The sequence below is a fragment of the Tursiops truncatus genome, chromosome 7 (assembly GCF_011762595.2).
Source record: "Tursiops truncatus isolate mTurTru1 chromosome 7, mTurTru1.mat.Y, whole genome shotgun sequence".
In the NCBI taxonomy this organism is placed as follows: domain Eukaryota; kingdom Metazoa; phylum Chordata; class Mammalia; order Artiodactyla; family Delphinidae; genus Tursiops; species Tursiops truncatus.
The window spans coordinates 101,123,276-101,141,401 of NC_047040.1; the positions used below are offsets into that span (position 1 = coordinate 101,123,276).

General features: G+C 38.3%; 1 protein-coding gene across 11 annotated transcripts in view; it reads left to right on the forward strand.

The window, feature by feature from the left end:
* INSIG2 (insulin induced gene 2) overlaps positions 1-18,126 on the forward strand; it is a 68,106-nt gene that overhangs the window by 24,376 nt on the left and 25,604 nt on the right. For 7 of the 11 annotated variants that reach the window (XM_073807786.1, XM_073807785.1, XM_073807788.1 and 4 more), the window contains 3 exons: positions 1,595-1,684; positions 3,537-3,569; positions 7,289-7,712. In XM_073807786.1, coding sequence (XP_073663887.1) covers positions 1,595-1,684; positions 3,537-3,569; positions 7,289-7,342 — 177 coding nt within the window. In that variant the 3' untranslated portion in view covers positions 7,343-7,712. Of the gene's footprint in view, positions 1-900; positions 2,674-3,536; positions 3,570-7,288; positions 7,713-18,126 lie in introns of those variants that run through there. The other 4 variants (XR_012333158.1, XM_073807789.1, XM_073807790.1 and 1 more) reach the window with 4 other exon arrangements.

Consider the following 18,126-nt stretch of genomic DNA (forward strand, 5'->3'; position numbering starts at 1 on the left):
ATGGATAGGGTGATACGATCTATCCTCCAATTTTTATTAATTAATTTATTTATTTTATTAATCTATACGTTTCTACTCCATGAAAAAGGGACAGTTTTAAAAGTGAGAAGAAACGCTGCTTATAACTATGTTGCTACAATAAATATAAATTAGGACTATCTCCAGCAAATCAAGATGTTTGATCATTTTAGTTAAGAAGGAAAAGGACATTGTTGATAAGCCCAGTCAGAGAGGGCAAAGGTCAGGGACTGGCATTCAGATGCCACAGCGGTTTCATTAATAGGTGCTGTCACTTTTACCATTTTAGCCAGCTGAGAGAATTGAGTGGTTTACATTGCTGTCTTTTTGGTAGTCTAGCCACCCAGTTATCCTAAATCCATTGGTTTACTTTATTTTGAATTATGGGTAGACATTTTAATAGCTGTCCTTTCAAAATATCGTTTTGACCAGAAGCTTTTGCTAATATAGTAGATTTTTTCCTTTCAATTTTAAAGTTATTTGAAAAAATATTATCTGAATTCACAATATTAGTCCTGTCCTTAAGTTCATGACCTTTCCTTTGCTAATATGCCTTAGTGAGCACACAAAGAAATTTATTTTGCTTCCTTTCATATTCTAGGATTGATCTAAATCATATACTGTTATCATTTGCTTGTAATGTAGAAATATCATTTTTTCCCTGCTTTTGGCTATGCCCCTTTCAGTTCTAGAATGCGAATTTCTTTTTTCCTTTCATAATTGTCATTTAATCCTAATAGTTGTATAACTCTCAGATTCTTTGAGGAATAAAGTGGGCATATGTTAATAAACTATTAAGTTTAGACCTTTTTAGTTTATATGGAAATTGCTATTCAAAGTAAACATTAATCTGTTAACCTTTTAACCTTTTAATTTTTACAGTATGAATGTAAAGTTATCGCAGAAAAATCTCATCAAGAATGAAGAAGGCAAAAACATATCTTTTGTACAGAAAAACAAGACGAAAAGGGCATGTAAATGATAGCTATACCAACAATACTTCGGACTATAAAATTGCCAGGATGCAGTTTTTCCCTTAATTGGTGTGTGTATACATATACACACATATACACACATACATATGTTACTGCAATCTGTGATTGCTTCATCTGTAAATCAAGTACAAACCTTTATGTATTTGACTTAAATAACTGTAAAATATATATGCACTACATTAAAAAACATGTTGATTAATAGATGAAATTTTTAATTTTTTAGACATACCATATATTGTATCACAATGTTGATGTGCCAAAATATTCAGTTATCGTCATGCAGAGTATAAGAATGCTTTGAACAATTTATAGACTTACTGAAATAAAATATGAGGAAAGCCAAAAAAAAAAAAAAGCAAATGGAAAGTGGTATATTCTCTTTTGCTTACTGTTGTGCCTTTTTATTTTTCTAATATATAGCAGTACGAGTTATGGGTGCCCTAACGTGTGGTTAGTTTCTATTTTAATGTTGTCTCAGAGAGCTTTGGGTGTTTTAATATATGATGAAAAAGAACTTCCAGGGAACATTTTCATACCTGCATTACTGGAGAGAGTCCAAAGAGTAATTTTTGTTTCAACAGATTTTGCTGGAGGTGAAAGTGATCAGCAGGAGAGTTTATCAGCATCAAATTGTTTTGAGTCTAAATCTGGAAGAATACATACAATTAAAAGTAAGGACCATTGAAAAATTTAACTAGAGTAAATATGTTTTACAAATACAAAATGACCTTCTGGAGTGCCACAAAGTGTTAAGTGATATTAACTGTCATTTGCAGTACAGTATTACACTGCTTTTGCGCATGGAACACATAAGAATTCCTGAACAGGTCAAAATGACGTTGCTAGTTGTCTTGGGTTCTGTAATCCGTTGGGTTCTGTAAAGAGAACCCTTTGAGCTGGGCTGCTTCATATGATTGACTGTCAGTGGATTGCATCCGAGGAGTGGAGGGGCACATAATTTCTTATGTATCCATGCGCCCATTAATGAACAGTTCAAGAATGTGTTGTTTTAGAATGTTTTGGGATGGCATATTGTGCATGATAAGGATCCTGGTAACACTTTTGTGCATATTTTTCCAACAACTGGAGCCTTTTGAGTATGATTTAGACATAGTCTTAGTTAACCTTTTCCCCCAGTTTTTATTTTTGAAATTGATGGCAATTGTCTGATACACAAGGGTGAAATCTGCTTACTCTGGAGGGGTGTGTATGTGTGTGTGTGTAGGACTGAGTGAGGGAGAGAGAGTGTGTGTGTGTGTGTGTGTGTGTGTGTGTGTGTGTGTGTGTGCATGTGCTCATGCTCTCTTAATATGTCAACTAGATATTTTTCCAGTTTTGATTTTAAAACCGTTTCTGTCAGACTGAGATCTTGTATGCCAAACTTTAATCTGCTCTTATGTTTTAAGGCTGAAAGTGTGAAAATCCTAAGAGGATTTCCTATTGAATATATGTACACAATCTTAACTATAGTGGTGGTAAACATACTACTGTAATTTATTATTCTATCTTCCAGATAATGTTATTCATTTAGAACAAATAAGGTATATTTTTAGAATCAACTTTGTAAGCACTATAATTCTTTAATAAGTTATAAGGTCTATGATGTGTTTACTTTGAAATTTGCTGTTTAAAGCAAGATGTATTAAATATATAATTATCATCTTGGTTAAGAGTCTTTTTTCCATCCTTGTGGTTAATCTTAGAATTATATTACTGAGGATTAATTTACTAAACTTAACATGGGTGGTTGAATGAATTCAGAAATAATGAAGGAAACTAAGTTTAGTGTTACAGGAATTGAATGATTTTCACTTTGAGTTCTTAAATTATTTGTATATCACCTAGAAAACAAGAAAAGATATTTCTGACAAAAATAAAATTGCTTTGATATTTTGATAAGTGTATAAATATATTACATCTTTTTTTTTGCAGTGAAAGTGGTAAACATCTTTTAATACTGCTATATTGGCAGTGCTTCCTGGCTTTTATTATTTAAAGTTTTAAAAATTGAATAGTTGAAAACTGAAACTTAAATTCTATGAAAGCACAGGCAAATAATTAAAATTAGCTAGCAAGAACCCTGGTAATACTTTTGTTATAATCTTCATTTGTTTGCACTGAACTGTTTTACCTTCATTAAGGTCTTTGGAACCTCTCAGTGGTGCCTCTACTTCACACTCTGTTTTCTAGGTGGAATCCAGACTTGGTCAATATCATTAAATACTTCTCTAATCTTTCGGCTCACTTACCTGCATAATGACGTATACTCTTTGTAAGGTAATTCTTCCAGTGATGGTCTGTGAATGGTAGAGTCTTCGCTTTGTGTGTCTGAAAAAGTCTGTTTCATTCTTGAAGAAAAATTTAGCAGGCCATAGAATTCTAGGTTCACAGTTTCCCCCTAATCCCACCACTTTGAAGATTTTTTTATCTTGTTGTCTTCTGTCATCTAATGTTGCAGACAAGAAGTCTGCTATTAGTGGAATTTTCTTTCCTTTGTAGATAATCTGTTTTTTTTCTCTCCAGGAGCTTTTTCATGATTTTCCCTTCATCTTCGAGGTTAGTTTCACTTTTACTTGTTTGGTTTTAAAATTTGTTTTTATTTTTCTTGCTTAGTATTCAGTATGCACTTTCAGTCTGTGGGCTCATGTCTGGAAAATTTTAAAATCTGGCTGCATATTGGAGTCCTGTGGAGTCTTGTAAAAATATGCTGATGCCTAGATCCCACTCCCAGAGACTCTAATATAATTGACCTGAGGTGTGCTCTGAGCATTAGGAGTTTCGTAAGTTCCCCAGGTGATTCTAATGTGCAGCCCAGGTTGACTCTCACAGGTGTAGATACATGTAATATAAGGTGGAGGGTCCAGGTGAGAGAGATGTAATGACTTGGAAATGAAGAGTGAGGGACACACTGAGATACATTTTGGATTAAATCATCTGAACTTGGTGACTTGGGTGGGTATAAAGGTCGAGGAAGAGGAAATGTGAAAGGTGACTTAATTTTTCTCCCTTGGCAAACTAAGTGGATGGTATTTCTGTAAACCGCAAAAGGAATGCAGAGAAGTAGGTGAATGGAAGTTTGATTTGATATGTTGAGGCTGAGGGATGTAGGAGGCCTCTGGTAAAGATGAGTATAAGCAGTGGGATATTTGAGCCTGGGTTATTGGGTGTAATGAGGGAGTCATCAGCATATGACACTAATAAATACAGCTGTGGGAGTGGATGAGGTCACCTAGGGAGCATGGTATAGTGAAAAGGAAGAGATCTGAGGCACACTGGCCTGTTGGCAGAGAAGCTGGTGAAGGAGATAAAGGGGGTATAGTCAGAAGTAGGAGGAAAAACAAGAGAGTGATGTGGAAGCCAAAATAGGGGGTTTCAGGCAGAGGGTAACTGGTAGAATGAAGTACAGTTGGAGGGAATAATTGACTTTAGAAGTACAGGTGATGATATCTGATTGTTTTATGTTGAAACATTTTTTTCTCTAACCTATTTTATCTTAACATTTAAAGTATATCATTGCATACAACATATATTTGAGAAAAGCCTGATCATGTACTGTCATTTATTACTAGTAAGGGGAGTTGGGGACAGCTAGAGAACTTTGAAAGAATAGTGGAGATTGGGGCCGTATCTTTGAAGAATGGACCCAGGAACTGACTAGAGGTGAATAAAGAATCTTCAGAGAGTTTTGAGACCATCCAGGACCCAGGTGAGGCTGGAGACCAGATATTTGCAGTGGAGTCAGTTAACGTGGCGGTGCCATGTTTAAATGGGCTCCGTAGCCCAGGGCCTAGGCCGTTTGTGATGGAGCAGATTGAGTCTAGTGGGGAGTTCGCTGGTAGACATGGCACAAGCCTTTGTGGAAAATTAAAGGAGGCTCCTAATGCAAGGCCAAGAGATTTATCGTGGGATCCAGGCAAATCGGGGAAGGAAGTTGAATCAGCAGTGCTAACCTGACTGCATGGGAGAACGGTGTGAGGTGAAAGGACAGCACTCTAAGGAGGCCAAAACCCTGTTTGATGGGAAGGGTGATCGGCTTGGGGTTTGTAGTCAGAGAGGGATTTAATGGCTCACTTCCAGGTCTCGAGGTCCAGGGTATGATCTGAACACCTGTGTTTCCATGGTTTACAGAAGTGGCTGGAGATCTGAGGCCTGGGTGACCAGCTGTTAGTACCAGTATGGACGGTACTAGAATGGTCGCAGAGACTGGGTGGAAAGGAAGGTCTCCTCTGTGGGCTCATGACCATTAGAGTGAAACACTTATCCAGATGCCTTGATTGTACTGGAATTCTAATTAGAGTCCCTTCCCCCCTTTTATGTAATTATTTTGAGTTGTTTCATCATCCTAGGTGCTTTAAAAATTCACACGATGTTTAGGAGTGTGTCTTCTACTAGTCCTGTTCAATCAGACATCATCTCTTTAATCCTGGGCAATTTTTTTTTTCTGTGTTTGCTGTTATTATTCCTTTGTTCACCTTCTCTGTTCTTCTGAAATTCCTCTACTTGGGAGATCTTTGACCTTTTGTTCCTGTTTTCTATATATCCCTTAGCTTTCCTCTGTTGTGCTACATTCTAGAAGAATTACTTAACTGGATCTTCCAGCTAAACGAGTTGCTCTTCAGCTGTACCCATTCAGCATTCATCCCATCCGTTGAACTTTTAATTTCAGTGATGACAATGACAATTGACAATTCAATTTCCAGGATCCCTCTTTTTGTGTGTGTGTATGTGTGGCAGTGTGTGGTCATTCTTGTATTTCCTGAGGATATTAATTAATCTTCTAAAGTTCTAAACTCTTCTAAAGATCCATGGCAGGGAAGGGCAGGATGAGCCTGCGCCAGCCTGTCTCTGGATGTGAGCACTCCTTGGTCTGCCTTGGGCACACTCCCAGGCCTCTCTGAACTTAGTGCTCACACCGCTTGCATCTGGGGGCAGATACCGTGCTGTCCGTCTCTGCCCGGTCCAAAGCAGCGAGTAGAAGTATGGAGGGGTTGGCTAGATGGCTGCTTCTGCAGGAGCCTGCTCTAACGCATGAGGTCTGTTGCCCTTGGTATTTCTGGCTCCAAGCATTAGCCACCTATGAGCTTTGAATGTCCCTAGTTTCATTTTTAGCAAATCCTTTCCTTGAGTGAACTGTGGTTTCTTTCCACCTATCTGCTCTCAATTGTTTTCTTGCTTTCAGGGCTTCCTTGTAGTGGTAAAGACATGGAGGAGACTTCTCCTTATCCGGCAGTATACTTGTAGATTCCTTTACCTTTTAAAAATCTTTTGTTGTTTCTATGGATGTGGGATAGGAGGGAAGAGCTACAGCTTGACTAGTCTGCCTCCCTGATTCAATCTTCCCCACAATTTTTTATACTGTAAAATCTCGCCATTTGCCTGATCATTTGTCTTCACATTTCAAAAATTCAATTTAGTTGGGAGCTGAGATAAATAGGTTAAGTCAGTGGTTTCCTGCTTGGTCTCAATAAAAATTGGGATATGGAGATTTTTTTTTTTGCCTTCGAAATACATTTAGTTCATTGAGATCATTGTGCCAGGAAGTGTAAATATCCTTGTATCTGTTCCTTTATGCCTCCCTTCTTTTTATCACTGATGAAATCTGTGAAACCTGTCATCCTTCTCTGTGATTTACAAGACAGACTTTTCCAGGGTGTGTCAACTGTTCTGAAGAAAATGTTGTTAAGGATCAGGTTTGGCAGATCAGATAGATAATGATGTGCCTGTGAAAGACTGGGCTATTGATGAGCCTCGTGTCAACACTGATTGCCATATGTGGGCAATTTTTCCCTTGCACCGTTGCTCTGGCTGAGGTGTCTGTAAGGATTTTCATGAGCAAGGGACCGTTTTGATTCTAAATCAGAATTCTGTGCTGGCACAACTGTGTTATATTCTGCTTGGTCATGGCAGGATTTGTAACTGCTCATAGTTCTGTGGCTTCCCCAAAGGTGGGCTTTAAAAGTAATGAGCACTTAGGAAACGTATTTCCATTTAAAATAATCTTTTTTTTTATTACTGTTCTGAAACTAATAAATTCACTCAGTACTACTGTGTTTCCACGGGTTTGTTCAGTTCGTGAGATTTTGTCTCTCTTAGAAACATGTTTTGAGTAACTTGTACGGAATGTGATCGTGGACCAATTCACTGTGATGAGCAATTGAGGAGACGAAAGAAAGAACCCAACTGCTGAATCTGATTGTTTCAGAAGAAAAGTTTCTAAAATGCATTCCCTGGGAATTTCTGCCATTGAATGAAAGTCATTTCTATTTCCTTTATAGTCATCACATGGCACTCCTAGATCTTCTGGGAATGTCTGCTCAACCAAGTTATGACGGTGACAGTTCTGTTTTGAAACAGTTCCTTCTGCCTTCACAAAAGCTTGAAATTTTGCAGCAGGACATTACAGGAGGACAGACTGCTGCCCCATCATCTTAGGATCAGCTGGAGGCAGGCTGCTGTGCTTGGTCTCCACACACTGGACTTGGGAAGCCTGAACACTGACAAACTGAAGATGAAGTTTAAAGATGTTTGTAAAGACAAATCTTTGTGGAATTTTCTATGCCTCAGACCTAGTGTGGGTTGATATCATGCCTGTCCAAGAGAGAAGGCGGGTCAGGATATGTTGAAGCAAGTCTTCTAGAATATATGTAAAATTCATAATAAAGTTGAGTCCGATTCAACTTTATTTTTTCCCCACAAAAAGTGAATTAGTGATTCTTAAATCTTTGTTAGGATTAGTTCTGGTCCTGTGACCCCAACTACCTGCAAGGGGGCTGGGATGTGCAATCCCTCCCCTGACAGGAGAACCAAATACAGGTGATCATTGGTAATGTCCACCTCAGTTGGTTTAAAGCATCTTGTAGCACTCTCTTCCCACTAGAGTATTTTTCTTCGCAAGTGATTCATAGTGAACAGAGTTATAAGGAAATGAAAATTCTTCTGGTGGTAAAATTATAGCCTTTAAAATACATAAAATACAAACTTTGTATCCAAGTCCTGGAAGGGTGGGGAAGAAGGAAGGAGTCCACTTTTGTCTTTTCCTATCATCTGAAAGGGAGGAGGTGAGGGGGAGGGCGTGAATCAAGTGTTTCCTTAGTGCTTCCTGCAAATGTCCCTACCACACAGATAAGGATCGTTTTACAGCTGCCAACATCCACGTTTTTCTGAATGGCGGAGCAGCATTTCAAACTCCGGTCTAACTTTGCTCCAACAGTCAAGGATTCTCACCACCACATGGTACTGTCCCTGAAAGTCCCTGCAAACTATTTTGCATGTACATTTCCAGCAGATTTCCAAGACCATCACTAAGTGACTTGGCACCGAGGCATCTCTGACACGAATGCGACCTTGACTTCATAGACGTGTGTTTCACGTGTTGCTTCACTCTGGGATCCGGCTTCTCTAGGAAATTAACATAAGCATACTTAGAGAGTCTGACGACTTTAGCCCCCAGGGAATGCCTGGACTTGAACCTGAAGGCTCTCTTGATAGCAGACATCCTACCTCAGCCTCCACAGACAAGTCCCATGTGGAAATCTGACAGCATAGAAAGGAGATAAAATTTTTAACAGGTTTTGACTTCTGACCTATTAAAAAGTTAAGTCTGAGAGAAGTCTGTGTGAATTATTGTGCTGGCCGGTCTAACTTTTGATGTGCCCACAATACGTAAGTACTGGCCTGGTGGGATCCATGGACGCGCGCTGTATAGACGGTAAGTTCCATTAGAGTAGGAAGAGGATGTTAACACGGTGGCCCGGGAAAGGCATCTGGAAGGCAGGGGCACAGGTACTGACGGGTCAGGCCAGCTCGAGGAGGGGAGGACAGTTCTCTTGGGCATAGGATGGACAGGAACACCACATGGACAGACAGGCGGATGTTCTCTGAAGACTCCAAAGTCCGGTCTGGAGGTGGTGAAGATTGCAGGTTGAGGAAGTGGTGGGAGGACAGACTTAAAACATGGCTTCACTTCACTCTGGGGGTTTAAGTGGTTCCGAAAGAGCCTACCAGCAGGATGTGCTCTGCTTAGACAGGGCCCCCAGCTGCCCGCGGGGTTACTTGTGGGAGCCCTGCGTGTTGAGGCTACCCCGTCTAGCACAGCCCAGAGCATTCCCATCGTCATCAGACTTTTACTGAAAAAGAACATCCTGTGGCTGATCAAGGCGCAATCCTGAGGTTGAGCGGAGTCAGGAAAGAGCCTTGGGAATTGAACAAACTCAGACTTGATTTGTGTCACCCAAGGATGGGACCCTGGGCAAGTCCCCCAAGCTCTTGAAACTTCAGTTTTTCATCTACAAAATGGAGATACACTCCCACCTTTCTTGGAGGGCCATTACCATTAACTGCAGTAATATGTAAACAGGCATCCAGTGAAATATTAATTCTTCTTTCCCTCCTGTCTATTCATTTCAAAGTATGGGTACTGTACTGTTCCAGCACGTTGGCATCCCCTCTGCATCAGGATAACTTCCCTAATTTTTTTTATCAAAATGGAAGGGAGCAGAATCTACTCCGCCGAAGACCACCGTCCACAGCTTTCCTCACCAGGTTAGTCAACAGCGAGCAGGTTCCTAAGGAAGCAGGACAGAACACTGGCTGGTCGTTGTTATACTGAGTAATTGTTCAGCTGGGGGTTTGGCCAGGTTAGGCTGGGATGTCATCCAGGGAGGGAAGCTCAGGTGAGATGCTGCAGGATGGCATGAGGACACCAGAGGGAAGGAAGGGTATGGGAAATAGGTTTTGTCAGCATCTTATTTTTACCTAGGGATGATGGCTCTGTCCTCATACTTTATAGTGTCACCACTGTGAGAGTGCACTTTCCCATAGAAGGAGTTACATTTTAATTAGCCACACGGCACCTGATTTCTAACCTATCAGCCCTTTTCTCCAGGCTTCATCTCTTTGGGTTATTTTTGCCCATGTCCGCCACTTGCCTACGCCTTTCATGTGTATCAGAAAGGAACCACCAAGCACCCTGGAAATCCTATTACCAGACCTCAGGGTGTTAATTGTCACGTTCTCCCCCATGGTTACACACGTGCTGAAGAAGTGGTTCTCTTTCAAAAGTGTCTTGTCAAAACGCCAGGCACAGTTTGTTTTTGACATTTGCTGCTACCGTTAAATAATAGTCTTGCTTCTGTCATAGCTAATGTTGACTTGAAGGCATTTGGAGGGCATTTCTCAACTCCAGCCTTAACAGTGAGACCTGGGTCTTGACAGATATTTTTCTTGCTTGCCCAGGGCAACTGAATGTAAGGGGTTGCAACCTTTGCTTTTCTAAGCTCAAGAAAATTTCAGATGGGTACACACCACTTAAAACTTTAGAACTCATTGTGCACACGTGCGTGTACTCACAGCCATGAACACCTACACACATACAAGTTGGAGTTCCTGAAGTTTTGCCATCCTGGGAATGACATTTACATCAATTAAATAGGATCCCATTTTAAGACCCCTTAAATCCTGGCTGTGCTGCCTTGGTAGACCTTTATCTGTTCGAATGTCAAACTTAATTACAGATCTCTTTAAAATCAGTAAGCAGGTTTATTGTTTCTGTATTGGCAGTGGAGTAAGCCCCGAGCAGCAAGCACTGTGTGCCATCTGTCAAAGAGAATCTGGGCTCTTCATACACAGCACTTAACTTTCTTCTGTCCATTTGAAATTTAATTTACGGAACTTTTTCCCACTTTTGTGCAGCAGCATCTTTTGAATTTTTCCTCCAATGTCTTATAGAGCAATGTGTAGAGATCTCCTTCTAATGGGATCGTAATTTCTGAAATGTTCACCATTTATGAGGTAATAGAGAGGAGATTAAGAAAAAAAAATTGGGCAGAGCAAGTAAGAACTGTGCAAGAATTCTATGGAATTATGTAGGAGTTGGCATCGCTTGTATGTGAAGGGACCAAGAAATGCACAGTTGGTTTCAAAATAAATACCAAAGGAATGGTTAATTAGACAAGTCTGTTTTGCAGTTTCAGAAAAAAAGAAGTACAGCAGTCATTAGGATTTCCAGTAACTAAGGCATCTTGGGTTTAGAGCTTTGCATGTGGAACAGTAGATTGTAAATCTAATGGATAAGCGTCCACCATGTCCTGCTACATGCTTTTCTTTCGCTACACCTGTGTCACAAAATTCATCTTCAAATTTTGAGAAATACTTTTAGAGATTTCCAAAATTACAAAATCTGAGCATATGAATTATTGTAACTGTCATCTCTCCCTCTGTCTCTTTCCTTTTATCCTGATATTTGTTTGGGAGACTAGTTTTAGATGGCAGCATTTTTTTTTTTGAGAGGAATATGAATTCAGTTATAATCGAGATGTGATTGTCTCATGACGATTCATATATATCACACAGCAACTTAACTGAGTTATAAGATTCACAGAAAAGAATGGCAGAGCTGGAAGAGACTCTAAAATTCATCTCAGGCAGTGCAATCTTGTCATTTTACAAACGCAAAGGCAAAACTCACATTGGTTAAGTTCTTGTCCCTGGTCACAGAGCCAATTAGTGGCAGAATGAGACATTTCAGTAGCTTTAACAGGGCATTAACATTTCAATTCATGAAAAATGTAGATTTAATTTTATAACTCTGCAAGATTTATGACAATGCTGACAACTGGTAGAAAAGGGACACTCATGAATTATGAATGTTTCTATTTGAAGGACAATTATTTGTTACCTTAAGTAAGAGCTGGTACATAATAATATTGAGGATCTATTATATGCTTTACATATACCACCTCATTTAATTACTCCATTAAAACTACGATGCAAATATTATTATCTATAATATAATATGAAGAAACAAAGGCTTACTTACAAAGATCACACATAACCTGCCAACATCACGCAAGTAGACGCTAAGCTGGGGGAGATCCCAAGCCCTCCTTCTTCCCAGGCTGAAAGATGCAGATCTTTATTGCCTGTGATGTCAGCACAGGAATATGTGGAACCTGATTTATTTCTATGAAATATTAGATGTAGAACTAAAATGTATATGGGAAAGTCATGCCCTTACCCTTCCTAAACAACTTTAAATTTCAGTCGGAGCAATGAACAATTTCAGTGACACCATTCTTGGCTAAGAAATGGGTTCTGAGCCTGAGATTTATTATTTTGTGATGAAATAAATTGGATATCTTGAAAGAAGAGGTATGGGGAAAGATTATTTGCATCATGACTTATTAGAGGTATTTTTAAATCAAAGAATTGGGTTAAAATAGTCTCATAATGAAGAAATAGGATATAAAGCATGTCTTACCAGATACATTTTCATCTGTGGCTTAAATTGGAACTTCTAAGTCACTCCAGTGTCTTTGATTTTAATTAAAGTTGGAATACTGAAAAAATTTAAAATATTGTTGGCATGTCCATAGGAGAATAACAAGGAAACGGACATTTTAAAAATTTCCATTAGACTTGCATATGAAAAAAAAAATACAAGCATCATTTAAGAAGTTGGAAGTGATTTCTGTAGATTATCCCATATATATTTTTTTAAAAAAGGAATGCTGAATTTTATTTTATTCTATTTTTTAAAACATCTTTATTGGAGAATAATTGCTTTACATTTGTGTTAGTTTCTGCTTTATAACAAAGTGAATCAGCTATACATATACATATATCCCCATATCTCCTCCCTCTTGTGTCTCCCTCCCTCCCTCCCTATCCCACCCCTCTAGGTGGTCACAAAGCACAGAGCTGACCTCCCTGTGCTATGCAGCTGCTTCCCACTACCTATCTATTTTACATTTGGTAGTATTTATAAGTCCATGCCACTCTCTCACTTCATCTCAGCTTACCCTACCCATTCCCCATGTCCTCACGTCCATTCTCTACATCTGTGTCTTTATTTCTGTCCCACCCCTAGGTTCTTCAGAACCTTTTTTTTTTAGATTCCATGTATATGTGTTAGCATACGGTATTTGTCTTTCTCTTTCTGACTTACTTCACTCTGTATGACAGACTCTACGTCCATCCACCTCACTACAAATAACTCAATTTCGTTTCTTTTTATGGGTGAATAGTATTCCATTGTATATGTGTGGCACATCTTCTTTATCCATTCTTCTGTCGATGGACACTTAGGTTGCTTCCATGTCCTGGCTATTGTAAATAGAACTGCAATGAACATTGTGGTACATGACTCTTTTTGAATTATGGTTCTCTCAGAGTATATGCCCAGTAGTGGGATTGCTGGGTTGTATGGTAGTTCTATTTTTAGTTTTTAAGGAAACTCCATACTGTTCTCCATAGTGACTATGTCAATTTACATTTCCACCAGCAGTGCAAGAGGGTTCCCTTTTCTCCACACCCTCTCCAGTATGTATTGTTTGTAGATTTTTTGATGATGGCCATTCTGGCTGGTCTGAGGTGATACCTCATTGTAGTTTTGATTTTCATTTTTCTAATGCTTAGTGATGTTGAGGGTTCTTTCAAGTGTTTGTTGGCAATCTGTATATCTTCTTTGGAGAAATGTCTGTTTAGGTCTTCTGCCCATTTTTGGATCGGGTTGTTTGTTTTTTCGATATGGAGCTGCATGAGCTGCTTGTACATTTTAGAGATTAATCCTTTGTCAGTTGCTTCATTTGCAAATATTTTGTCCCATTCTGAGGGTTGTCTTTTCATCATATTTATGTTTTACTTTGCTGTGAAAGAGCTTTCAAGTTTCATTAGATCCCATTTGTTTACTTTTGTTTTTATTTCCATTTCTCTAGGAGGTGGGTCAAAAAGGATCTTGCTGCGATTTATGTCATTGAGTGTTCTGCCTATGTTTTCCTCTAAGAGTTTGATAGTTTCTGGCCTTACATTTAGGTATTTGATGCATTTGAAGTTTATTTTTGTGTATGGTGTTAGGGAGTGTTCTAATTTCATTCCTTTACATGTAGCTGTCCAGTTTTCCCAGCAACACTTCTTGAAGAGGCTGTCTCTTCTCCATTGTTTATTCTTGCCTCCTTTATCAAAAAATAAGGTGACCATATGTGTGTCGGTTTATCCCTGGGCTTTCTATCCTGTTCCATCGATCTATATTTCTGTTTTTGTGACAGTACCATACTGTCTTGTTTACTGTAGCTTTATATTATAGTCTGAAGTCTGGGAGCCTGATGATACCTCCAGCTCCGTTTTTCTTTCTCAAGTTTGCTTTGGCTATTTGGGGTCTTTTGTGTTCCATACAAATAGTGAAATATTTTGTTCTAGTTCTGTGAAAAATGCCATTGGTAGTTTGATAGGGATTGCACAGAACCTGTAGATTGATTTGGGTAGTAGAGTCATTTTCACAATGTTAATTCTTCCAATCCAAGAACATGGTATATCTCTCCATCTGTTTGTATCATCTTTAATTTCTTTCATCACTGTCATATAGTTTTCTGCATATAAGTCTTTTGTCTCCTTAGGTACATTTATTCCTAGGTACTTTATTCTTTTTGTTGCAATGTTAAATTGGGAGTGTTTCCTTAATTTCTGTTTCAGATTTTTCATCATTAGTGTATACGAATGCAAAAGATTTCTGTGCATTAATTTTTTATCCTGCTACTTTACTAAATTTTTTGATTAGCTCTAGTAGTTTTCTGGTAGCACCTTTAAGATTCTCTATGTATAGTATCATGTCACCTGCAAACAGTGGCAGCTTTACTTCTTCTTTTCTGATTTGGATTCCTATTATTTCTTTTTCTTCTCTGATTGCTGTGGCTAAAACTTTCAAAACTATATTGAATAATAGTGGTTAGAGTGGACAACCTTGTCTTGTTCCTGATCTTAGAGAAAATGGTTTCAGCTTTTCACCATTGGAAACAATGTTCACTGTATGTTTGTCAAATATGGCCTTTACTCTGTTAAGTTTCCTTTATGCCTACTTTCTGGAGGATTTTTTGTCATAAATGGGTGTTGAATTTTGTCACAAGCTTTTTCTGCATCTATTGAGAGGATCATATGTTTTTTTCTCCTTCAATTTGTAAATATGGTTTATCACATTGGCTGATTTGTGTATATTGAAGACTCCTTGCATTCCTGGGATAAACACTTGATCATGGTGTATGATCCTTTAAATGTGCTGTTGGATTCTGTTGCTAGTATTTTGTTGAGAATTTTTGCATCTATGTTCATCAGTGTTATTGGCCTGTAGTTTTCTTTCTTTGTGACATCTTTGTCTGGTTTTGGTATCAGGGTGATTGTGGCCTCATAGAATGAGTTTGGGAGTGTTCCTCCCTCTGCTTTACTTTGGAAGAGTTTGAGAAGGACAGGTGTTAGCTCTTCTCTAAATGTTTGATAGAATCCGCCTGTGAAGCCATCTGTCCTGAGCTTTTGTTTGTTGGAAGGTTTTTAAACACAGTCTCAATTTCAGTGCTTGTGATTGGTCTGTTTATATTTTCTATTTCTTCCTGGTTCAGTCTCAGAAGGTTGTGCTTTTCTAAGAATTTGTCCGCTTCTTCCAGTTTGTCCATTTTATTGGCATATAGTTGCTTGTAGTAATCTCTCATGCTCCTTTGTATTTCTGCAGTGTGAATTGTTACTTCTCCTTTTTCATTTCTAATTCTATTGATTTGAGTCTTCTCCCTTTTTTTCTTGATGAGTCTGGCTAATGGTTTATTAATCTTGTTTACCTTCTCAAAGAACCAGCTTTTAGTTTTATTGATCTTTGCCATTGTTTCCTTCATTTCTTTTTCATTTATTTCTTATCTGATCTTTATGATTTCTTTCCTTCTGCTAACTTTGGGGGTGTTTTTGTTCTTCTTTCTCTAATCGCTTTAAGTGTAAGGTTAGGTTGTTTATTTGAGGTGTTTCTTGTTTCTTGAGTTAGGATTGTATTGCTATAAACTTCCCTCTTATGCTGTTTCCCATAGGTTTTGGGTCGTCATGTTTTCATTGTCATTTGTTTCTAGGTATTTTTTAATTTCCTCTTTGATTTCTTCAGTGATCTCCTGGTTATTAAATAGTGTATTGTTTAGCCTCTATGTGTTTTATTTTTTACAGATTTCTTCCTGTAATTGATATCTAGTCTCATAGTGTTGTGGTCAGAAAAGGTATTTGATATGATTTCAATATTCTTAAATTTACCAAGGTTTGATTTGTGACCCAAGATAGAACTATCCTGGAGAATGTTCCATGAGCACTTGAGAAGAAAGTGTATTCTGTTGTTTGGGGATGGAATGTCCTATAAATATCAACTAAGTCCATCTTGTTTAATGTGTAATTTGAAGCTTGTGTTTCCTTATTTATTTTCATTTTGGATGATCTGTCCCTTGGTGAAAGTGGGCTGTTAAAGTCCCCTACTATGATTTTGTTGCTGTCAATTTCCCCTTTTTTTATTATTATTATTTTTTTTTACATCTTTATTGGAGTATAATTGCTTTACAATGGTGTGTTAGTTTCTGCTTTATAACAAAGTGAATCAGTTATACATATACATATGTTCCCATATCTCTTCCCTCTTGCATCTCCCTCCCTCCCACCCTCCCTATCCCACCTCTCCAGGCGGTCACAAAGCACCGAGCAGATCTCCCTGTGCTATGAGGCTGCTTCCCACTAGCTATCTACCTTACGTTTGGTAGTGTATATATGTCCATGCCTCTCTCTCACTTTGTCACAGCTACCCTTCCCCCTCCCCATATCCTCAAGTCCATTCTCTAGTAGGTCTGTGTCTTTATTCCTGTCTTACCCCTAGGTTCTTCATGACATTTTTTTCCCTTAAATTCCATATATATGTGTTAGCACATTTTATGGCTGTTGGCATTTGCCTTATGTATTGGGGTGCTCCTATATTGGGTGCATAAATAATTACCAGTGTTATATCATCTTCTTGGATCAATCCCTTGATCATTATGTAGTGTCCTTCTTTGTCTCTTGTAATACTCTTTATTGTAAAACATATTTTGTCTGATATGAGAATTGCTACTGCAGCTTTCTTCTGATTTCCATTTGCAATGAATATCCTTTTCCATCTGCTGACTTTCAGTCTGTATGTGTCCCTAGGTCTGAAGTGGGTCTCTTGTAGAGAGCATATGTATGGGTCTTGTTTTTGTATCCATTCAGCCAGTCTATGTCTTTTGGTTGGAGCATTTAATCCATTTACATTTAAGGTAATTATCGATATGTATGCTCCTATTACCATTTTCTTAATTGTTTTGGGTTTGTTATTGTAGGTCTTTTCCTTCTCTTGTGTTTCCTGCCTAGAGAAGTTCCTTTAGCATTTGTTGTAAAGCTGGTTTGGTGTTGCTGAATTCTCTTAGCTTTTGCTTGTCTGTAAAAGTTTTAATTTCTCTGTCAAATCTGAATGAAATCCTTGCTGGGTAGAGCAATCTTGGTTGTAGATTTTTTCCTTTGATCACTTTAAATATGTCCTGCCACTCCCTTCTGGCTTGCAGAGTTTCTGCTGAAAGATCAGCTGTTAACTTTATGGGGATTCCCTTGTATGTTATTTGTTGTTTTTCCCTTGCTGCTTTCAATATTTTTTCTTTGCATTTAATTTTTGATAGTTTGATTAATATGTGTCTTGGTGTGTTTCCCCTTGGATTTATCCTGTATGGGACTCTGTGCTTCCTGGACTTGATTGACTATTTCCTTTCGCATATTAGGGAAGTTTTCTACTATAATCTCTTCAAATATTTTCTCAGTCCCTTTATTTTTCTCTTCTTCTTCTGGGTCCCTTATAATTTGAATGTTGTTGCATTTAATGTTGTCCCACTGGTCTCTAACACTGTCCTCAATTCTTTTCATTCTTTTTTCTTTATTCTCCTCTGCAGTAGTTATTTCCACTTCTTTATTTTCCAGGTCACTTATCCGTTCTTCAACCTCAGTTATTCTGCTATTGATTCCCTCTAGAGAATTTTTAATTTCATTTATTGTGTTGTTCAACATTGTTTATTTAGTTGCTCTTTAGTTCTTCAGGGCCTTGTTAAACGTTTCTCGTATTCTATTTCCAAGATTTTGGATCATCTTTACTATCATTATTCTGTATTCTTTTTCAGGTAGACTGCCTATTTCCTTTTCATTTGTTTGGTCTGGTGGGTTTTTACCTTGCTCCTTCATCTGCTGTGTGTTTCTCTGTCTTCTCATTTTGATTAACCTACTGTGTTTGGGGATTCCTTTTTGCAGGATGCAGGTTCATAGTTCCCATTGT